Source organism: Camellia sinensis, chromosome 1 (genome assembly GCF_055761805.1).
Source record: "Camellia sinensis isolate YWXY chromosome 1, ASM5576180v1, whole genome shotgun sequence".
Taxonomy (NCBI): Eukaryota; Viridiplantae; Streptophyta; class Magnoliopsida; order Ericales; family Theaceae; genus Camellia; species Camellia sinensis.
In genome coordinates this window covers 189,151,925-189,172,259 of record NC_138961.1, presented here as the reverse complement: position 1 = coordinate 189,172,259, position 20,335 = coordinate 189,151,925, and the positions used below count along the sequence as shown (strand labels likewise).

The following is a 20,335-nucleotide window of genomic DNA, read 5'->3' as shown; positions in this document are numbered from 1 at the left end:
ATGACTGTTGTTGGTGAGGATAGCTACAACAGCAGAGACCTCTTCTTTGACCACAATTTTGACAAAAAATCTAGTAGTTATTATGAGGGCCAGTTGTGCATACCACAAGACTCACTAGAGGATTTGGAAATTTTTGATAATTTTTCAGATGATAATATCTCTCTGAGTGAATTTTTATTGATCCCAGAAAAGGCATCCCTTGGAGTGGAAGATTGTCCTCTTCCCTTTTCTTCCATGGAAGCCAAGCCAGAACAACCAGAAGAGCGACAAGTCGAACACAATAAGATGGTACTATTTGGAAACTTGGCCCTGGCACTGTGAAGTTGTGAACAATCTAGGTTGTATATTGGATTCGTTGCTAATGATATCATCCCTCACAAATACCCAAAACTCGTTTGGGATGTTTTTTAGATTTTTTTATAAAAATATGTATTTAATTGGTTATTTTGATTTTTTTATTATTTTATTTCTTTATTATATCATTTAAAAGTTCTTGTCAATGGCAACAGATTTTTTTATTTTTTATTTTTAAACACCGTAAGCTAAATATCATAATAGATCAGTTTTGCTAGGGATTGTTTTGAAAATTGATTATTTTAGTCGTTTTTTTGACTTTTTACAAAAATAAAATAAAATAACTTTTTTGATTTTTGCTTATTGCCAAAACAATTCTCAGTCTAATAAAAATATTTTTAGAATTTTTATTGTGATGGTTCTAAAAATTGGCCATTATATATGTTAGGGTATTACGTTAATGATTTTTAAAATTTTATGCCATTACGATACATTCTGACCGATTGAACAATGGCCGCTTTAGCTAGCATAACGTTCTATGACCGATTGAACAATGGCCTAAGCGACGCTTTTGGTGGCATATAACGTTCTATAATAATTTTTCTAACACTAATTCTATTGCAGGAGCCCAAGGGAAAAGTAGGGCGGAAGAGAACGAGAAGCAAAAGAAGGCGAATAGTGGACTCATGGGGCCGAAAAATTCCAAACAATTGGTCATTATCGGAGAAGCAAAGTCCGAGTGGTGGTGAGAAGAAGAGGAGGAGGAGGTGCAGGCATTGTCAATCGGAGAAGACGCCACAATGGAGAATGGGGCCGGAGGGGCCGAACACGTTGTGTAACGCATGTGGAGTGAGGTATAAGGCGGGGAAGCTCGTGCCCGAGTATCGACCGGCTAAGAGTCCCAGTTTTGATGCTTTGAAGCACTCCAACTTTCATAGGAAAATATTGAAACGCAGAGGCATATTATAGATAGGACACTCTTTTAAATTTGAAAAAGATATTAGAGATAGAATAGAAACTAATTTTATTCATTTACTTTTTTTATTTTTTTTATAATCAACATGTGTTTGTAAGGAAAAAAAAATGGTAAATTATTTTATAGCTGTAGCAAAACTGATCTTAGATTACTTACCTTAATTTGATTTGATTTGAAGTGAATTGTGTTCCTGTTTTGGTAAGTTGATTTGAAAATGTTGAGCAAATGGGAGAATTGTGAATAAAGGGTTTGACTAGAAAATAATGTAACCGTGCTTACATTTGGAAATAGACTAAAGTTAAAAAGTCGTAAAAAGTTATACAAAAAAGAAGTCAATAGTTGAGTATTATTTTCTCTATTTATTTTTTATATTTTTGCTTTTTCTTTTAATTCAAAAAATCATATTATCAAACACTTCAATTTTTTTTATTTCATATTTTAACTAAAAAATGTCAATTCCCAAACAAATTGTATATACAATTGCAAAACATTATTATGTCTTTCAAGTTTAAACTTTCAATACAATTTTATCAAAAATTTAAAGGGGACTTGCGTCTAGATCCTAATAAATAGATTCATTATCCAATTGGTCACATGATAATTAATGACATTTTTTATTAAACACTATTAAAAAATTTCATTAATTGTTAATTTTCAGTCATAGTTTAAAAATTATCACCAAAAAATAACTAATTATAAATTTTAGCGACAGTTTAAAAAAATCTTCACAAAAGGTCACTAATTTACAACTTTTAGCAATAGTTTGAAAAAATTGTTATAAAAAAAGTCACTAATTGTAAGTTGTAGTGACAATTTATAAAAATTGTAATAAAAAGTCACTAATTATCAATTTTTAGCGACATACGTAAAAAATGTCACAAAAAATTATTTTTAGCAACGATTTTATTATGACTTAGGTCTCGTTTGGGAATATGTTATTTTAGTAATTTTTAACTTTTTACGAAAAGATGTGCAAAAAAATAAAGAGAATAATGTGACAACTTATAATGACTTTTTAACTTTTTGGCTAAAACTGAAAGTTGCTAAACAAGGCCTTATTTTCAATAAGATTTGATGGGAATTAAGTCAAATTATTAAGATCTATTGGTAGTTTATCTAATTTTTTAAATTATTAAAAGCAATATATTATTCGTTGGATCTAAGGGTGCACGCAAATCAAATTAGATTAAGTGACATTCTATCGGTCATTTGTCCGAACTTAGACAAATTAAATAAATTCGGCAAATTGGGAAAAATAAATCCACAAAATTTATTTCGCATCCATCTGCCTTAGTTAATAGATGCAGATTGAATGAGCAGTGTCTGCTTAGTTAGCTGATGCGAATTGAACCAACTTGGTAATTATTGTTTTGGACCTTTTTTTTAAACTATTTTCTTGTATTTTTTTTTATTTATTGTTTTGGGCCTCCAACTTTTTTTATTCTTTATTTTTTATAATAAAAAGAAGGCCTAACTATCATATTTTGTGGTCTTTTGGGAACACAGCTAAAAGTTGCATTCAGTACCTCCAAAAACGCAAGATTAGGGACCTAAAAACGCAGAACACCATTTGGCAACTTTAGCAGAAAGCAAGCTGTTAAATGACGTTACTACCCTCCGTGGTTAGAAGTTGAATCCTATGGTAAAATCATCTCATTTTGTGTTTTCTACTGCTTTCTTTATCACTTCTCCTTCTCACTGTCGCTACCGAACTGTCCAACAATCGGAGATGAAAGCATCCACCACCGAAGCTGCCTCTGGAGTCGTCGTCCACATCCTCGCCGTCGATAGATCTGCAGCATCAAGTAAGCACAGAACCCATGTGTCGTTGTTTTCTGGTTCAGAGTTATTTCATAAATGTATTCGTCGAAATCTTGCACATCTGCTTTCTTGAACACTTGTATTCTGTAATTGTTGAGGATTCTGGCTTCCACTTCAATGATCTTGCCCTCTATCATATTTGTGGGGATATATTTTCTGAGTACCAACACGTGGCAAGGTGACGCCGACGTGTCAGCCGAGGTGCCACGTGTCCTGGTTGTGACGCCGAGGTGATCTCGGCAAGGCCGAGGTTATTTCCGAAGATATCGGAATCCGAGATAAGTGGATAAGGGACAAGAGTCCTAGAATGAAAAGGGAACTCAACCTGGATGAGGGACAAGAGTCCTAGAATGAGAGAAGACTTCAGTTTGTATTAAGATAAGACTCTTAGAGAGTTTATCCTAATCTTACTGGGAGTCCAAGATTAGCAGTAATCCTGAGTCCATAGAAGTTAGGCTACTATTGAGACTAGGTTTATGCTGGCTATAAAAGAGAGGCACCCCCATGGGTCTAAGGTATGCTTTTTAGGCTCAAGCTTGTGAGTTGAATAATTGATTATCTTTGAGAGATATACTGACTTGATCGTCGGAGTGCCCCCGGGTGGACGAACCACCGCGGGATTCTTATATTTCTGTTGCAGGTCAGTCAGGTGCCATCTATTCTGTCAGTGCTCTCCAACTGAATTATTGAGTTGGCAGTGTGGTCGGAAAATTTCCCATACAATTTGGCACCGTCTGTGGGAAAGAAAGAAGAATAGATGGCCAATGACGGACAGAAGGATCAGACTGGAAACAACGCTCCTGCTGGGAATGGGAGATCTGTCAACCTCGACGTTGAAGGGGACAATAGCAACACAGAAACTTGTGACCAGAGTCACGGAGTGAAAGACGCTGGCCAGGAAGGTAACGCACCAAAGACAACAAATCGAAGCGGATACTACAACGAAGATGACCTCCAGGTATGGAAGGATAGATACTTACAGAGGAACGAAGACCCTTCCAAAAGGGATGCAAAGACAGGGGGCATGAGCGCTCCCAAGGAGATAACATTCAAGTATAGAAGAACTCATCCTGAGTGAGTAGATCCCGGATTCCAGATCCTGGATCCTGGATCCGAGAAGACATGGTCTCAGCCTAGACAAGTAGGCCAGAGAAGACGAGAGATCAACCTAAGTGAGCAGATCCCGGATCCTAGAAGACATGATCTCGGCCTAGATGAGTAGGTCCGAGAAGAGAAGAGCTCAACCTGAGTGAGCAGATCCAAGATTCTAGCAGACAAGATCTCGGCACTTAAGTCCGAAAAGAGAAGAGCTCAATGAGCAAATCTCAGATCCCAGAAGATAAAAAAGAAAACACACAAGGTTGGACTGCAGTTAGCCAGGTTGAAGACCTTTTATGTAACAACCCTCATTTTGACTTAGTCATACTTGCATACATTTGTGGATGATCTTGTGTTAATATGTGCATTTGCAAATCTTGTCTAGTTTTGCTTGAATGATTGCTTGCACGCTTTGTTCTTGTCTGGTGTGTTGCCGAAGTCATCTTAAGCCTAGACACCTTCGAAACCTTTGTCACTTAGAACTATCTTGGAACCCCATTGGTTGACATCCATCTTCACCCTGGCATATTGGCTGAGATGTCACCATCTAGGCCGAGGTGCGCGTCGCCTAGGCCGAGACGTGCATCATCTGGGCCGAGATGTTAATTTGTAGACGTTCTAGATCCTTGATCCTTGCATAAGTGATTTTGTTCCTGGAATGGTATGACCTAGACCGAGGTGTGGCACATCTAGGCCACGGTGTGGCACAGTTTAGTCAAGTGTTGTCCTTCCAAGCCGATGTCCTTGCCCCTTGCTGCCGGAGTCCTGTTGTTAGCCAATGTCGTTACTTGCCGGTATGTTCTTGCCGCCTAGCTTGTTGAGTACACTTTGTCTTGGTCTTGTCTTGTCAAGTCAGTCACCTTTTTGAGTTGAGCGAATCAGCCGATGCCACATGTCCCGACATAGGGATTAAGTCAGTGATTGTCGTGAGAAACATATCATTTGTATCAAGTCTTGCCTTTTAGAGAGAGAAACTCAAGGAAGAAGAAGGAGAAGTTTGAGCTAAAGCGGGTGACTTCCAAGCTTGATCGTTAGAGCTTGAGCCGTTAGATTCGAGTTTTGAGGACTTGGACTTGCCTTGACCCCGACGTTTGAAGAACTAGGTGAGTGGTATTTCTAATATAGCTATGTTATAACGTTTTGATAAAGACTTTGCTTTGCTTTGTTTTGAAAGTATTTGTTAAGCATGAATGATTGTCCTTAGTTTTGTATCTCGTATTATACTTGCTTGAATGACCTTCTCGTTTGAAAGTCCCTCGTGCTGGAGGACTCTAAACTTTCGCAGCACATCTCGTTTGAAAGTCCCTCGTGCTGGAGGACTCTAAACTTTCGCAGCACATCTTGTCTTGAAAGTCCCTCGTGCTGGAGGACTCTAACCTTTCGCAGCACATCTTGCCTTGAAAGTCCCTTATGCTAAAGGACTCTAAACTTTCGTAGCACCCTTGTTTGAGATGCCTCTCTTGCTTCATCTTGTTTTGCCAAGGACGGTTTACCGCGTGGATACGTTTACCGGAATGTTATTATTTGTAATATGTGATGCTAGTAAGTGTCCCTTGAAGCTTTGAAGATCTGTTAGATGGATGAGGTCCATTCCTTGTTTTATATAAAGTTTTGTCTTGTATTGTTTTGAAAGGATTTCGGCTATGATTCATGCAAACCCCTTTATTATTTATACCATTCACTGAGTATCCAAGCTCACCCTCTCTATATATATGTAGGTGATGAACAAGAAGGCGGTGACGCCTAGATGTGATTCTGGAGCTTATTTTGGATTTTGATTATGTCGGCCTAACCTGTAATTACGTCGGCAGTCTTGAAAATTATGCTTCTCGATTTGTAGTACTTGCATGTTGCATACGTCGGCTTGAGAAGCCTTTTGATCAAGATGCGTGTTTTGTATACATGTTATGTCGGCAGTGAGGATGTCGGCAATTCTGAAGATTTTGCTTCTAGCTCTATTTCATGTGTTTTGTTCATATCGGCTTGTGAAGCCCTTTTGTTAATATGAAAGATGTAATTTGTACTTTGTTTCATTTGTAATTGAGTTGTAACCCATTTGCAGATGATTGCTATCTCATTTGACCTATGCACAGCTCTTATGGACTAATCTGTTTGTATAAATCGCTTCCGTACTTGTTAGCCCCATATAATTGTACTCTGATTGTGTGTGAATTTTGTAAGTTGGCCTTCGGTAATCTCGGATTACTGGCCATTACGGCACCAAACTACTAGGGGCGGTTTGAGGTCGTGACAGAATGGTATCAGAGCACAAGTTCCTTAGTATACGTTATTCACACACTTTGAGTCCTAAAGAGCATAGGATTTCCCCTTAGAAGGAAGTTAGAATTGCATCATATTGCTTGCTATGTGAACAAGTTGTACATTGTCTCGACATGCTTAACTGTTACCTGCCTACGTGATTATTTGCTCATTTTGTTTTAAAGCCACATTTTTGCATACTCATAGCATCATGAGGAGATGTAGACCTCCAGTTGGCCGAGATCAGTCGGAGGACAGAATAGACAGACTGGAGAGGCTAGTTGAAGGTTTGGCCTGCGAGTTAAGGCAGACAAGACAGCAGTACGCTAGTGCTACATCGACTCAGGCCGAGCAGACAAACGGTCGAAATGCAGTTCCACCTCCACCTCCTCCAGTACCACAAGTGCCCCCACAGCCAGCTTTATATGGGGACGGTACGATAGCTCTGATCAGGGAGTTCAAGAAAATGAAGCCACCCAGATTCCAAGGGGGTATAGAACCGATGAAGGCCGAAGCTTAGGTTTTGGAGATGGAAAAGCTGTTCGAGATCTTTCCCAACACTGACACCCAGAAGGTGACATTAGCAGCTTTTACACTCGATGACGATGCCCGCAGATGGTGGATGATGGTTCAAGAAAGCAATCCAGACTTGACCTGGACCCGATTTTTAGAATTGTTCTACACTAAGCATTTTTCCTTAAGTGTTCGGAATCGCAAGGCTACCGAGTTTCAGACTTTGACGCAAGGCAGTAGAACCGTAGTTGAATATGACCGTGCCTTTACCGAGTTGGCAAGGTACGCACCCCACATGGTCAATGATGAATATATGAAGGCTAGGAAGTTCGAAAGTGGGCTCCGTGGACCGATACAAGACCGCGTTAACATGCTCAACATGCCGACTTATGCCGAAGTGTTGGACAAAGCTATTCTGGCTGAAGCTAACTTGAACAGATACCAGGGTTCGGGAGAGAGCCAGAGGAAGTGGCAGAGTTATGACAACCGCCGAGCACAGTTTGGTACCAAGAAGAAAGCGAACGTCGGTAGTTCAAGCAATCCAAGGCAAGAGAGTGGTACTAAGCCGATATGTTCCAGTTGTGGAAAGCCACATTTCGGGTTCTGTCGTCGGGCGTCTAGGGCTTGTTAAGAATGTAGTGAAGTAGGTCACTTTGTGAGGGACTGTCCAAAAACGAAGGCTGGGGAAAGTAAGAAAGATGAGAATACTTCGGGCTCCGTGCAGAAAGGTAATGCTGGGAAAGGACCGGTGAGACAAGGCAGAGTTTTTGCACTAGTACCAGGGGACACTCAAAATGCTGAGGCGGTGGTGTCAGCTACACTTTCAATTTGCTCTCAAAATGCATATGTATTGATTGATTTGAGTTCTACGCATTCATTCATTTCTGCTAAGTTTGCCAAGAAGATTAATAGGAAAGTAGAACCCCTTGATTTTGTATTATCTGTGTCTACTCCATCTGGGAGATCTATGAATGTTGCATCCATCTATCAAGCATGCATTGTTATGATTGGGAATGTTGAACTGTTAGCTGACTTAATGCCATTGGACATGACTTATTTTGATGTTATATTGGGGATGGATTGGTTAGTGGCAAATCACGCATCCATAAATTGTGTTTCTAAGAGTGTCAGGTTAAAACCCCCAAACTTAGCCGAGGTCACGTTTCAGGGAAAAGGTGTAGTATCCCCACCTTACTTAATTTCATCCATGAAAGCCTATAGGTTGATCCAAAAAGGGTGTTAAGGTTATCTGTGTAGCATATTAAGTAATTTGAATGGAAGCGTTGAGTTAGCCGACGTCCCAGTGGTTAGTGAATTCCCCGACGTCTTTCCAAATGATTTGCCTGGTCACTTAGTTGATAGAGAGGTAGAGTTTACGGTTGACATCATGCCGAGAACCCAGCCCATCTCTAAAACACCCTATAGGATGGCCCCCGCCGAGCTTAAGGAATTGAAACTTCAACTACAAGAGTTGCTAGATAAGGGTTTTATTAGGCCGAGCACTTCACCCTAGGGAGCACCCGTCTTGTTTGTTAAGAAGAAGGATAGCACACTTCGTCTTTGTATTGATTACCGGGAACTGAATAAGGTAACCATTAAGAATAATTACCCGTTGCCGAGGATGGACGATTTGTTCGATCAGTTGCAAGGAGCACGAGTCTTTTCCAAAATTGACCTTAGATCGGGCTACCATCAGCTTAAAGTCAAAGCCGAGGATGTTGAGAAGACCGCTTTTCGGACGAGGTATGGCCACTACGAGTTTTTAGTGATGCCTTTTGGAGTGACCAATGCCCCTGCAGCCTTTATGGATTTGATGAATAGAGTCTTTAAGCCATATCTAGATGAGTTTGTGGTTGTCTCCATCGATGACATATTGATCTACTCTAAGAGTAAAGCCGAACACGAGGAGCATTTGAGACTTACTTTACAGACTTTGAGGGATCGGAAATTATATGCTAAATTTAACAAGTGTGAGTTTTGGCTTTCCACTGTTTCATTTTTGGGTCATGTAATTGATGAAGAGGGTATTTCGGTCGATCCTAGTAAAATTGAAGCCGTGGTGAATTGACCGAGGCCGACTAATGTGTCCGAGGTTCGTATTTTTCTGGGACTGGCTGGTTATTATAGAAAATTCGTAAAGGATTTCTCAAGGATTGCAATTCCGTTGACACAACTGACTAAGAAGGGAGTGGCTTACGAATGGACTAAGGATAGAGAAGCAGCCTTCCAGGAGTTGAAGACGAGGTTAGTCGCAGCACCAATTCTTGTACTACCATCAGGTAATGAAGAGTTCCATGTCTACAGTGATGTTTCGCATAAAGGTCTGGATTGTGTATTAATGCAAAAAGGTAGGGTTATAGCATATGTCTCTCGCCAGTTAAAGCCACATGAAAAGAACTACCCCACCCATGATCTAAAGTTAGCAGCCGTGGTATTTGCTTTGAAGATTTGGCGCCACTACTTGTATGGAGCTTCTTGTCAAATTTTTACAGATCATAAAAGTTTAAAGTACTTGTTCACTTAGAAGGAATTGAATATGAGGCAGAGAAGATGGCTTGAGTTGTTGAAAGATTACGACATGCGGATTCAATATCACCTAGGAAAAGCTAACACCGTAGCCGATGCTCTGAGCAGAAAGGTGGTTGGGAATTTGGCACCGAGATCCGGGTACACCTTAGAAAATCAAATACTCAAGTTTGAAGGAAAGTTGTGTGTGGCTGACGTCCCAGAGTTGAAAAGGAAAATTTTGCAGGAGGCTCATGGTTCCAAGTTTGCTGTCCATCCCGGGAACACCAAGATGTATCAGGATGTGAAGCAGACGTTTTGGTGGCCAAATATGAAAGGAGAGATAGCCAAGTTCGTGTCCCAGTGTCTGTATTATCAACAAGTAAAAGCGGAACATCAAAGGCCAGCAGGACTTCTTCAACCTTTGCCAATTCCTAAGTGGAAGTGGGAGCACATCTCCATGGACTTCGTGGTTAGTTTGCCGAAGACACAAAAGGGTATGGATTCGATTTGGGTTGTTGTGGATAGACTAACTAAGTCAGCGCTCTTCTTGCCTGTTAAGACCACCTTCAACGCCGATAAACTTGCTTCGTTGTATGTGAATGAGATTGTTAGACTTCATGGAGTGCCGATGCCAATTGTGTCAGACTGAGATCCGAAGTTGGTTTCCAGATATTGGCAGAGCCTACAAAGAGCTTTCGGAGCGGAGTTAAGGTTTAGCACAGCTTTTCATCTCCAGACTGATGGACAAACAGAGAGGACGATTCAGACACTTGAAGATATTCTTAGACTATGTGTATTGGACCTCCAAGGAAGTTGGGGAGTACATTTGCCTTTGGTGGAATTTACCTACAACAACAGCTACCAAGCTAGCATTGGCATGGCGCCGTATGAGGCACTGTATGGCAAAAAGTGCAAGTCACTGATATGTTGGACCGAGGTGGGAGCCAAAGCTCTGCTTGGCCCGAGTTAATTCAAGTAACAACCGAGAAGATTAAGCTCATTCAGCAAAGAATCAAAACCGCACAGAGTCGACAGAAGAGTTATGCCGACCAGAGAAGAAGAGAGTTAGAATTTGAAGTCGGGGACCACGTGTTCCTAAGAATTTCGCCGATGAAAGGAGTTACAAGATTTGGGAAGAAGGGTAAGTTAGCACCCCGTTACATCAGGCCTTTTGAAATCCTTGAGAAGATTAACCTCGCTACCTACAGACTTGCTTTGCCGCCAGGATTGAGCCAAGTCCATAATGTATTTCATGTTTCGATGTTAAGGAAATATATTCGAGATCCGCTACATGTGATCAACTATTTCGGAATTGTAATTAATGAAGATTTAGGCCACGAAGAGAAGCCGATACGGATTGTCGATAGACAGGTGAGGCAGTTGAGAAACAAGTTGATACCAATGGTGAAAGTTGAATGGAATGAGCATTACGGGGAGGATGCTACATGGGAAATGGAAGAGGAAATGAAAGTCCGGCATCCAGAATTGTTTTTGGAACAAGGTAACTCAAGTTTGGGGACCAAACTTCTTTAAGGGGGGTAGGATGTAACAACCCTCATTTTGACTTAGTCATACTTGCATACATTTGTGGATGATCTTGTGTTAATATGTGCATTTGTAAATCTTGTCTAGTTTTGCTTGAATGATTGCTTGCACGCTTTGTTCTTGTCTGGTGTGTTGCCGAAGTCATCTTAAGCCTAGACACCTTCGAAACCTTTGTCACTTAGAACTATCTTGGAACCCCGTTGGTTGACATCCATCTTCACCCTGGCATATTGGCTGAGATGTCACCATCTAGGCCGAGGTGCGCGTCGCCTAGGCCGAGACGTGCATCATCTGGGCCGAGATGTTAATTTGTAGACGTTCTAGATCCTTGATCCTTGCATAAGTGATTTTGTTCCTAGAATGACCTAGACCGAGGTGTGGCACATCTAGGCCACGGTGTGGCACAGTTTAGTCAAGTGTTGTCCTTCCAAGCCGATGTCCTTGCCCCTTGCTGCCGGAGTCCTGTTGTTAGCCAATGTCGTTACTTGCCGGTATGTTCTTGCCGCCTAGCTTGTTGAGTACACTTTGTCTTGGTCTTGTCTTGTCAAGTCAGTCACCTTTTTGAGTTGAGCGAATCAGCCGATGCCACATGTCCCGACATAGGGATTAAGTCAGTGATTGTCGTGAGAAACATATCATTTGTATCAAGTCTTGCCTTTTAGAGAGAGAAACTCAAGGAAGAAGAAGGAGAAGTTTGAGCTAGAGCGGGTGACTTCCAAGCTTGATCATTAGAGCTTGAGCCGTTAGATTCGAGTTTTGAGGACTTGGACTTGCCTTGACCACGATGTTTGAAGAACTAGGTGAGTGGTATTTCTAATAAAGCTATGTTATAACGTTTTGATAAAGACTTTGCTTTGCTTTGTTTTGAAAGTATTTGTTAAGCATGAATGATTGTCCTTAGTTTTGTATCTCGTATTATACTTGCTTGAATGACCTTCTCGTTTGAAAGTCCCTCGTGCTGGAGGACTCTAAACTTTCGCAGCACATCTCGTTTGAAAGTCCCTCGTGCTGGAGGACTCTAAACTTTCGCAGCACATCTTGTCTTGAAAGTCCCTCGTGCTGGAGGACTCTAAACTTTCGCAGCACATCTTGCCTTGAAAGTCCCTCATGCTGGAGGACTCTAAACTTTCGTAGCACCCTTGTTTGAGATGCCTCTCTTGCTTCGTCTTGTTTTGCCACGGACGGTTTACCGGAATGTTATTATTTGTAATATGTGATGCTAGTAAGTGTCCCTTGAAGCTTTGAAGATCTGTTAGATGGCCGAGGTCCATTCCTTGTTTTATATGAAGTTTTGTCTTGTATTGTTTTGAAAGGATTTCGGCTATGATTCATGCAAACCCCTTTATTATTTATACCATTCACTGAGTATCCAAGCTCACCCTTTCTATATATATGTAGGTGATGAACAAGAAGGCGGTGACGCCTAGATGTGATTCTGGAGCTTATTTTGGATTTTGATTATGTTGGCCTAACCTGTAATTACGTCGGCAATCTTGAAAATTATGCTTCTCGATTTGTAGTACTTACATGTTGCATACATCGGCTTGAGAAGCCTTTTGATCAAGATGCGTGTTTTGTATACATGTTATGTCGGCAGTGAGGATGTCGGCAATTCTGAAGATTTTTCTTCTGGCTGTATTTCATGTGTTTTGTTCATATCGGCTTGTGAAGCCCTTTTGTTAATATGAAAGATGTAATTTGTACTTTGTTTCGTTTGTAATTGAGTTGTAACCCATCTGCAGATGATTGTTATCTCATTTGACCTATGCACAGCTCTTATGGACTAATCTGTTTGTATAAATCGCTTTCGTACTTGTTAGCCCCATATAATTGTACTCTGATTGTGTGTGAATTTTGTAAGTTGGCCTTCGGTAATCTCGGATTACTGGCCATCACGGCACCAAACTACTAGGGGCGGTTTGGGGTCGTGACATTTTATAAGGTTCGTAAAGGAGTATGTGGAAGCCATGCAGGGGGCAGAGAGAAAAAGAATATGTTTACCACTTGTTGAAATTTGTAGCAATTTACAAGTTGGTTAAACCGATATGATGTTTACCACTTGTTGAAATTTGTAGCAATTTATAAGTTGTTTAAACCGATATGATGTTTACCACTAGTTGAAATTTGTAGCAATTTACAAGTTGGTTAAACCGATATGATGTTTACCACTTGTTGAAATTTGTAGCAATTTACAAGTTGGTTAAACCGAGATGATGTTTAGCACTTCTTGAAATTTGTAGCAATTTACAAGTTGGTTAAACCGAGATGATGTTTAACACTTGTTGAAATTCTGTGTGAATTTACAAGTTGAAGTTAAACCGAGATCATATTTAACACTTGTTGAAATTCTGTGTGAATTTACAAGTTGAAATTAAACCGAGGTCATATTTAATACTTGTTGAAATTCTGTGTGAATTTACAAGTTGAAGTTAAACCGATGTGATATTTAACACTTGTTGAAATTCTGTGTGAATTTACAAGTTGAAGTTAAACCGAGATGATATTTAACACTTGTTGAAATTCTGTGTAAATTTACAAGTTGAAGTTAAACCGATGTGATATTTAAACACTTGTTGAAATTCTGTGTGAATTTACAAGTTGAAGTTAAACCGAGGTTATGTTTAACACTTGTTGAAATTCTGTGTGAATTTACAAGTTGAAGTTAAACCGATGTGATATTTAATACTTGTTAAAATCCTGTGTGAATTTACAAGTTGAAGTTAAACCGAGATGATGTTTAACACTTGTTGAAATTCTGTGTGAATTTACAAGTTGAAATTAAACCGAGATCATATTTAACACTTATTGAAATTCTGTGTGAATTTACAAGTTGAAGTTAAACCGATGTGATATTTAACACTTGTTGAAATTCTGTGTGAATTTACAAGTTGAAGTTAAACCGAAGTGATATTTAACACTTGTTGAAATTCTGTGTGAATTTACAAGTTGAAGTTAAACCGAGATGATATTTAACACTTGTTGAAATTCTGTGTGAATTTACAAGTTGAAGTTAAACCGATGTGATATTTAACACTTGTTGAAATTCTGTGTGAATTTACAAGTTGAAGTTAAACCGAGATGATGTTTAACACTTGTTGAAATTCTGTGTGAATTTACAAGTTGAAGTTAAACTGAGGTCATGTTTAACACTTGTTGAAATTCTGTGTGAATTTACAAATTGAAGTTAAACCGATGTGATATTTAACACTTGTTGAAATTCTGTGTAAATTTACAAGTTGAAGTTAAACCGAGGTCGTATCGGAAGAAGATTGGTTTAAACACTTGTTGAAATTCTGTGTGAATTTACAAGTTATAATTAAACCGAGGTTATGATAAAGGATGATGGTTAAACACTTGTTGAAATTTTTGAGAAAAATTTACAAGTTAAAGTCAAGTTCAAGCAATATCTACGTACTTGCCGAGACTACCAGGTTGTCAAAACTTGAAATATGGAAAACTGAAGTCTTGATAGAAGACATTGATAAAGTAACAAGTCCTAAGCAACAATTGTGAAAATATTTGTTACAATATTTTCAAGTGTTAGGACAAGGCCGAGATGAGTAAGATTAGAAGTTGTGACAGAGGTATTTTACCCGAAGAGATTGCACAGTTAAGGTGTACTTTCAAGACATGCAAATTTTTCTAAGTATAGAATCATACAAGAGCGGAAAAAAGAAGACATACATTCAAAGAAGAAATCAGAGAAGTGCATTTAAAGAAGAAAGAAGGCACTTCGGCCTGAATATTGAAAAATAAATTATTCAGACTACAAAAATGGCATGTTGGCCGGATTAAAAGCATACAAAGACGGACAAAGAACAAGATACAAGGAGTAAAAGAAGGAAACAAAACTACTCGGCATCAATGGCAGGATATAGAAGACAGTTGGGAAGACTTCTCAGCAGCCTTCTCAGCCTCGAGCTCAGCATCGATCTCCGGAAGAGTTTGATCAAGGCTCTTCTCGGCGATTGGTACCTTGGAGTTTGAAGGCAAGGATTGAAAGCAAGAATCTGGAAAAAGACACAGAAAACAGAAACAAGAATGTAATTCGTAATCAAGAATGGTGATGAAGCTATCAAGAAATCAAGACAAAAAGATTGCACAAGTGTGTCAAGCCAAGAACAGTGGCAGAAATCAACAGATGTGTGAACAGTGTGTATTCAAGAAGATGATTTAGAAACAACGGGTAAAACAGCAATAGTGATTAACAATGAAGCAGAACTTCTTGGAAAGCAACAAGAAATAAAACCAGGAGGAACAGTGGCTTACCAGAAAGAGGGAAGCCGGAATGAGAATTGTCGAAGTCTGACGACAATGACAGAATGATGTAAGCTTCACCGGAGGAGAGGAACGAAGACAGTTGCAAAAGCTTGGAACAATGACGGATTTAAGCAAAAGAGCTAGAAAGAGAAAAAGCCAGAGGATTGAATGAAAAAAGAGAAAAATAGTCAAGAAGACGGCAAAGTTCAAGAATAAAGCCAAGTGCACAGGCACTAAGTACGTATGTGAAGAACAAGAAACTAATGACTCAGACACGACGCTAGCAACAAAAAGCGGATATGACAAGAATAGCGCCAGGCATTCAAACAATTCAAAACTTGAAAACAGACGAAAATAGAAAGCAACAGATGGCAAGTAAACAGATTCAGAAGAATTATGAAAGATTGAGCTTAATAGCAAGTAAAGAGTTTATGAACCTACAAAGTGAAATGAACACCGATATGAAAATCGCCGGAGTCAAATAGATGACTGAAAATTGGGAACTCACCAGAGAGTGTGAGTGGAGCAGTTGCAAAGCTCTTGGAGTTTACGAATTAATGGAACCAGAACCTCGGCTAGGAGGTGCGATTTCAAGCAGCTTGGAAAGCATGAAACTTGATTCTTAACACTAGTGGACAGTAAAGTCCAGGGAACTTTGAGGTCGGTGAGTTTGATCTTGGACAGAGGGGCACAGATGAACGAACAGTGTAGGTTCCATCACCTCAGAATGCCGAGGTAATAGAACCTAGGGGGCAGTTGTGGGGATATATTTTCTGAGTACCAACACGTGGCAAGGTGACACCGACGTGTCAGCCGAGGTGCCACGTGTCCTGGTCGTGACGCCGAGGTGATCTCGGCAAGGCCGAGGTTATTTTCGAAGATATCGGAATCCGAGATAAGTAGATAAGGGACAAAAGTCCTAGAATGAAAAGGGAACTCAACCTGGATGAGGGACAAGAGTCCTAGAATGAGAGAAGACTTCAGTTTGTATTAAGATAAGACTCTTAGAGAGTTTATCCTAATCTTACTGGGAGTCCAAGATTAGCAGTAATCCTGAGTCCATAGAAGTTAGGCTTCTATTGGGACTAGGTTTATGTTGGCTATAAAAGAGAGGCACCCCCATGGGTCTAAGGTATGCTTTTTAGGCTCAAGCTTGTGAGTTGAATAATTGATTATCTTTGAGAGATATACTGACTTGATCGTCGGAGTGCCCCCGGGTGGACGAACCACCGCGGGATTCTTATATTTCTGTTGCAGGTCAGTCAGGTGCCATCTATTCTGCCAGTGCTCTCCAGCTGAATTACTGAGTTGGCAGTGTGGTCGGAAAATTTCCCACACAATATTATATTTCGGATTTATGTCGTATGTGTTCTGTAACCACAGAACAACAACGCCCTCACTACCTCTGTGTTTCTGCTACTCTCTTCCCCCATAACTGTTGTTGGGTTGGCATCTTTTACACACGAAAAAATTAAAAAAAAATAAAAAAAACTTATATGAGAGTTAGTAATGGGGGTTATGAGTATGCACAATCAACATTGGGCCAAATTGAAAACTTTATTTTGTTGTAAAATTAAACAAGACTGTTTTCAATATTCTAATGCATGTGCCCTTGTCTCTTTTGCCCATATGCATTGGTAATCGTAGGATTGATTTATCTCTATAAGATAAACACCAATTTAAAGCTTTTCCCAAATTTGGTAGATTTGCTTCCATTGTTGTGTTCTTTGACATCTTGCTATGTTTTTTCCTATGAGGTATATTCAAGGCTGCAGTGCAAATGGGAAACACTATAAATTTGATTAATAATTCAGTAAAATGCATGGTGCTGACCAACTGATGAACCTGTTTGATTGTGGTACTGCGAGTATATATGATATTTCTTGTTTACAGATGTTTGCTAATTTTGAACTTAGAATTTGTATTACACGAACTTAGCCACTATATGACCTATGCTTTTGTATATAGATATTGAGCTCCTAGCCCCCAGTTGTCCCCTAGGTTCTTTTTTTTTTTTTTTTTTTTTTTTGAGGGGGGGGGAAATTGAAGAACAATGATACTGACAGTTCTTTTAGGCAACCTCTGCCGCGTTCCATATTCGTCTACATGTACTTGCTAAACCATATTGAATAGTTTAATTTTGGAAGATTTTAGGGAGTAGAGGAGTGTTTGATGTATATATAAGTTCGTAACTATGTGGGATGGGGAAAATGCCTTACACAATACAATATAATAGGAAAATGAATGGCAAATCACCGACAACCCTACCTTAGATTTGTTTTGCAGCTTAAACCAGAGTTTGAAATCTTCAAGCAAAAAGATAACACTGATGGCGTCATCAATTTCAGCTGCCACTTCATCCTACCCACGAAGGATGTGTGCATGTGGCTTTGGACATTACGTTGTCATGATTTCCAGATCTGCCAAAAACTCAGGTCGTGCATACTACGTTTACCCTAGGCCGACGGTGCGTACCGCCCCTCTGTTATGCATTTAGTCATGTGGTTGTTCATTTGTTCGTATGTAGAAATCATGTCATCTAACTATATTTCACTTGTGTACGGCAGCGCTATGTTATGTGGATTGGTTGGTGTGATGAGTTCTATAGCGAAAGGTTTGCCTTTTACCACCCACCGAATGTTGTCGATACGAGGTTACGTGCGGATGTTGCACGCATAGATCAGAGCCTACGTTGCTTAGGATTGTTGTAGGTGTTTTGTGTGTCGTTGTGATTATCTTGTTGTTCCGTATGTGATGCATTTTCTTATCTTATGTTACCTGTATAGTTTGTTTTGCATAAACAAGAACTGTTAAGTATCATTGTTGGTAGTTAAGCATAGGGTTTTGCATTACTTTAATTTCATTGCAAATTGCACGATGAACTTTTATTGTCTTGCACATTTGGTTTGTACTATGCACTGTAACTTCCGTAATCATCTATCGGAAGCCTGTTTAACATTGTGGACAGGGAAAACAATTAATTATACAACTACATCATTAACTTGACATATATTTGTTAGATTTCATTTTCCATCACTCCAGCTGCACCAAAACTTTTCTTAAGCCGTACTACTGATCATGGAAACAAACCATTCATCATTCCATACCCCTTCACGAAATCGAGGTAAAGCGGTGACGTCAAGCCAACCACAACTTGTTCACAAATAAACCTGGGACAGTGACAACACGAAGTTGTATTTGCAACTGGTCGTCGCTGAAATGGACGTGGGTAATCGACATCCTTGCGGATTATCGATGACTAGGTATAAGAATGTTGCCAAGAAGTTTTTGGAGAAAACTAGTCTCCTACATTCGGCCAAACAAATGAAAAACAAATATGATAACTTGAAGAAAGATTGGATTGTGTGGAAGAAGTTGCAGGATGCAAGCCAAGGCTTCACAGGGCTTGGGTACGACCAAGCGACAGGTTTGTTCACAGAACCTGATCATTGGTGGGCCAAAATGCAAACGGTATGTAGTGCGATACTTTTTTTTTTCCTATACAATGCAGTACTGTTTCAATTCAAAGGAATTTTTGAATGTATTTACATGCATGTACATAATTGTGCCAAGTTTGTAGACCTCTTAAATATGTCATAATAGGAAATGAGACTATTATTTCTGAAATTCTTTGTTGTGAACCAGACATCTTTCATTGATTACGAGTATTTGTATGGTTCAAATGTTGGTTCAAATTAGTACTGTATTTTTTTATTTTTTTGTAGTTGCAAATCAATAGCACTGCTAGTGCACTTTCACTTGTCCAAATAATTTTTTAGCCTTAGTTTATTGTCCATGATGTAATTGATTATTACTAATTACATATTATTCGTTGAAATAAATTACTAGACTTGATTATTACTAATTGTTGCATTTGGTTACACATGTTAATTGTTGTGTCTCAGATGAACAACCGATGTGCCAAGTTCAAGACAAAGCCTCTACAGCACTTGGATCTGATGGAACGGGTGTACTCCGACGCTGCTACAATGGGAAAACATGCATGGACTCCAATTGAAATCTACGATGAAAATGTTGACGCGACGAATACAGTCGCATATAGCGGCATAGGACCTCTCAGTGCTGGCACGCCACCATATCCAAGACATGATACTGTCATAGAGAACGTGGTAGACAGTTCGTTATTCGACGATGCTTCCCCATATTCAAACGTTGACAAATCAACCAATACAAAATGTCGCAAGCGGCCAGGCCCCGGTACTGTGGCAAGTAGCATAGAAAACCTTGTGGAGGCTATTAGCAGACAAAACAGGGAACTGAAAATTACGCAATATGTTGTCACAGAGAAGGGCAAGAACATTGTGAACGACTGTCTGGCGAGGCTAATGAACACACCTGGATTGAAGCCCAACGGTCAATTATTCTCATTTGCATACAGCATAATGAATTCACCCGATAATTGCGATATCATGATGGCCCTCCCATTGGATTACATTATGAATTGATTGAAGGAGAACACTGCTTGCAAGCCACAGAATGTTGGCAGAGAGCGTCAGCGAGATGTACGTCTGTTCGGGAGTGATGGTGTGGTTGATATGGATTAAAGAGTGGACCTTGCATTGTCTTCTTTGCTTGTGCTTTGCAATTCTAGTTGAACTGTTGTGTCCTTCACTCTGTACCTTGCCTATATTAATTTCTTTTGCATTTGGTATTTTTGAAATAACTTATAACAAGAAGGATATGTTTCACAACAATGTAGTTATGAAATGTGTTACTAGTTTATGTACTGTCTTATGTGTGATGCAATGCAGGATAATGACATTTTATTAATCTCACTTGTGTTTGGGTGCATTTCGTTTAGGATGCTATAGGGTAGAAGATATATATATATATATATATATATATATTCTGTTACTATTATGCAAATTGCCACAGCAACCATGAATGGTTTTTTTTTTTTTTTTTTTTTTTTGTAAAGATACGTTGTTGGGTGGATTTTCTTAAGGATGTTACAGGTTAAAATATATAATTTTTTTTGTTTGTTATGGTTGCGCAAATTGGCACAGCATGTCCTGTTGGAATTATGATTTTTATAGGCTT

General features: G+C 39.4%; 2 protein-coding genes across 2 annotated transcripts; both read left to right on the top strand.

Annotated features, from left to right (window-relative positions):
* On the top strand, positions 1-1,263 carry LOC114285828 (uncharacterized). Its single transcript, XM_028228904.2, has 2 exons — positions 1-288; positions 919-1,263. The coding sequence occupies exons 1-2, from the start codon at positions 1-3 to the stop codon at positions 1,261-1,263; spliced, it is 633 nt and encodes a 210-aa protein (XP_028084705.2).
* A 1,664-nt stretch (positions 1,264-2,927) lies between these two features.
* On the top strand, positions 2,928-20,065 carry LOC114285845 (uncharacterized). Its single transcript, XM_028228923.2, has 3 exons — positions 2,928-3,075; positions 18,243-18,745; positions 19,180-20,065. Exons 2-3 carry the CDS (start codon positions 18,494-18,496, stop codon positions 19,738-19,740), a joined length of 813 nt encoding a protein of 270 aa, XP_028084724.2. The 5' UTR covers positions 2,928-3,075; positions 18,243-18,493; the 3' UTR covers positions 19,741-20,065.
* The last annotated feature ends 270 nt before the right edge of the window (positions 20,066-20,335 follow it).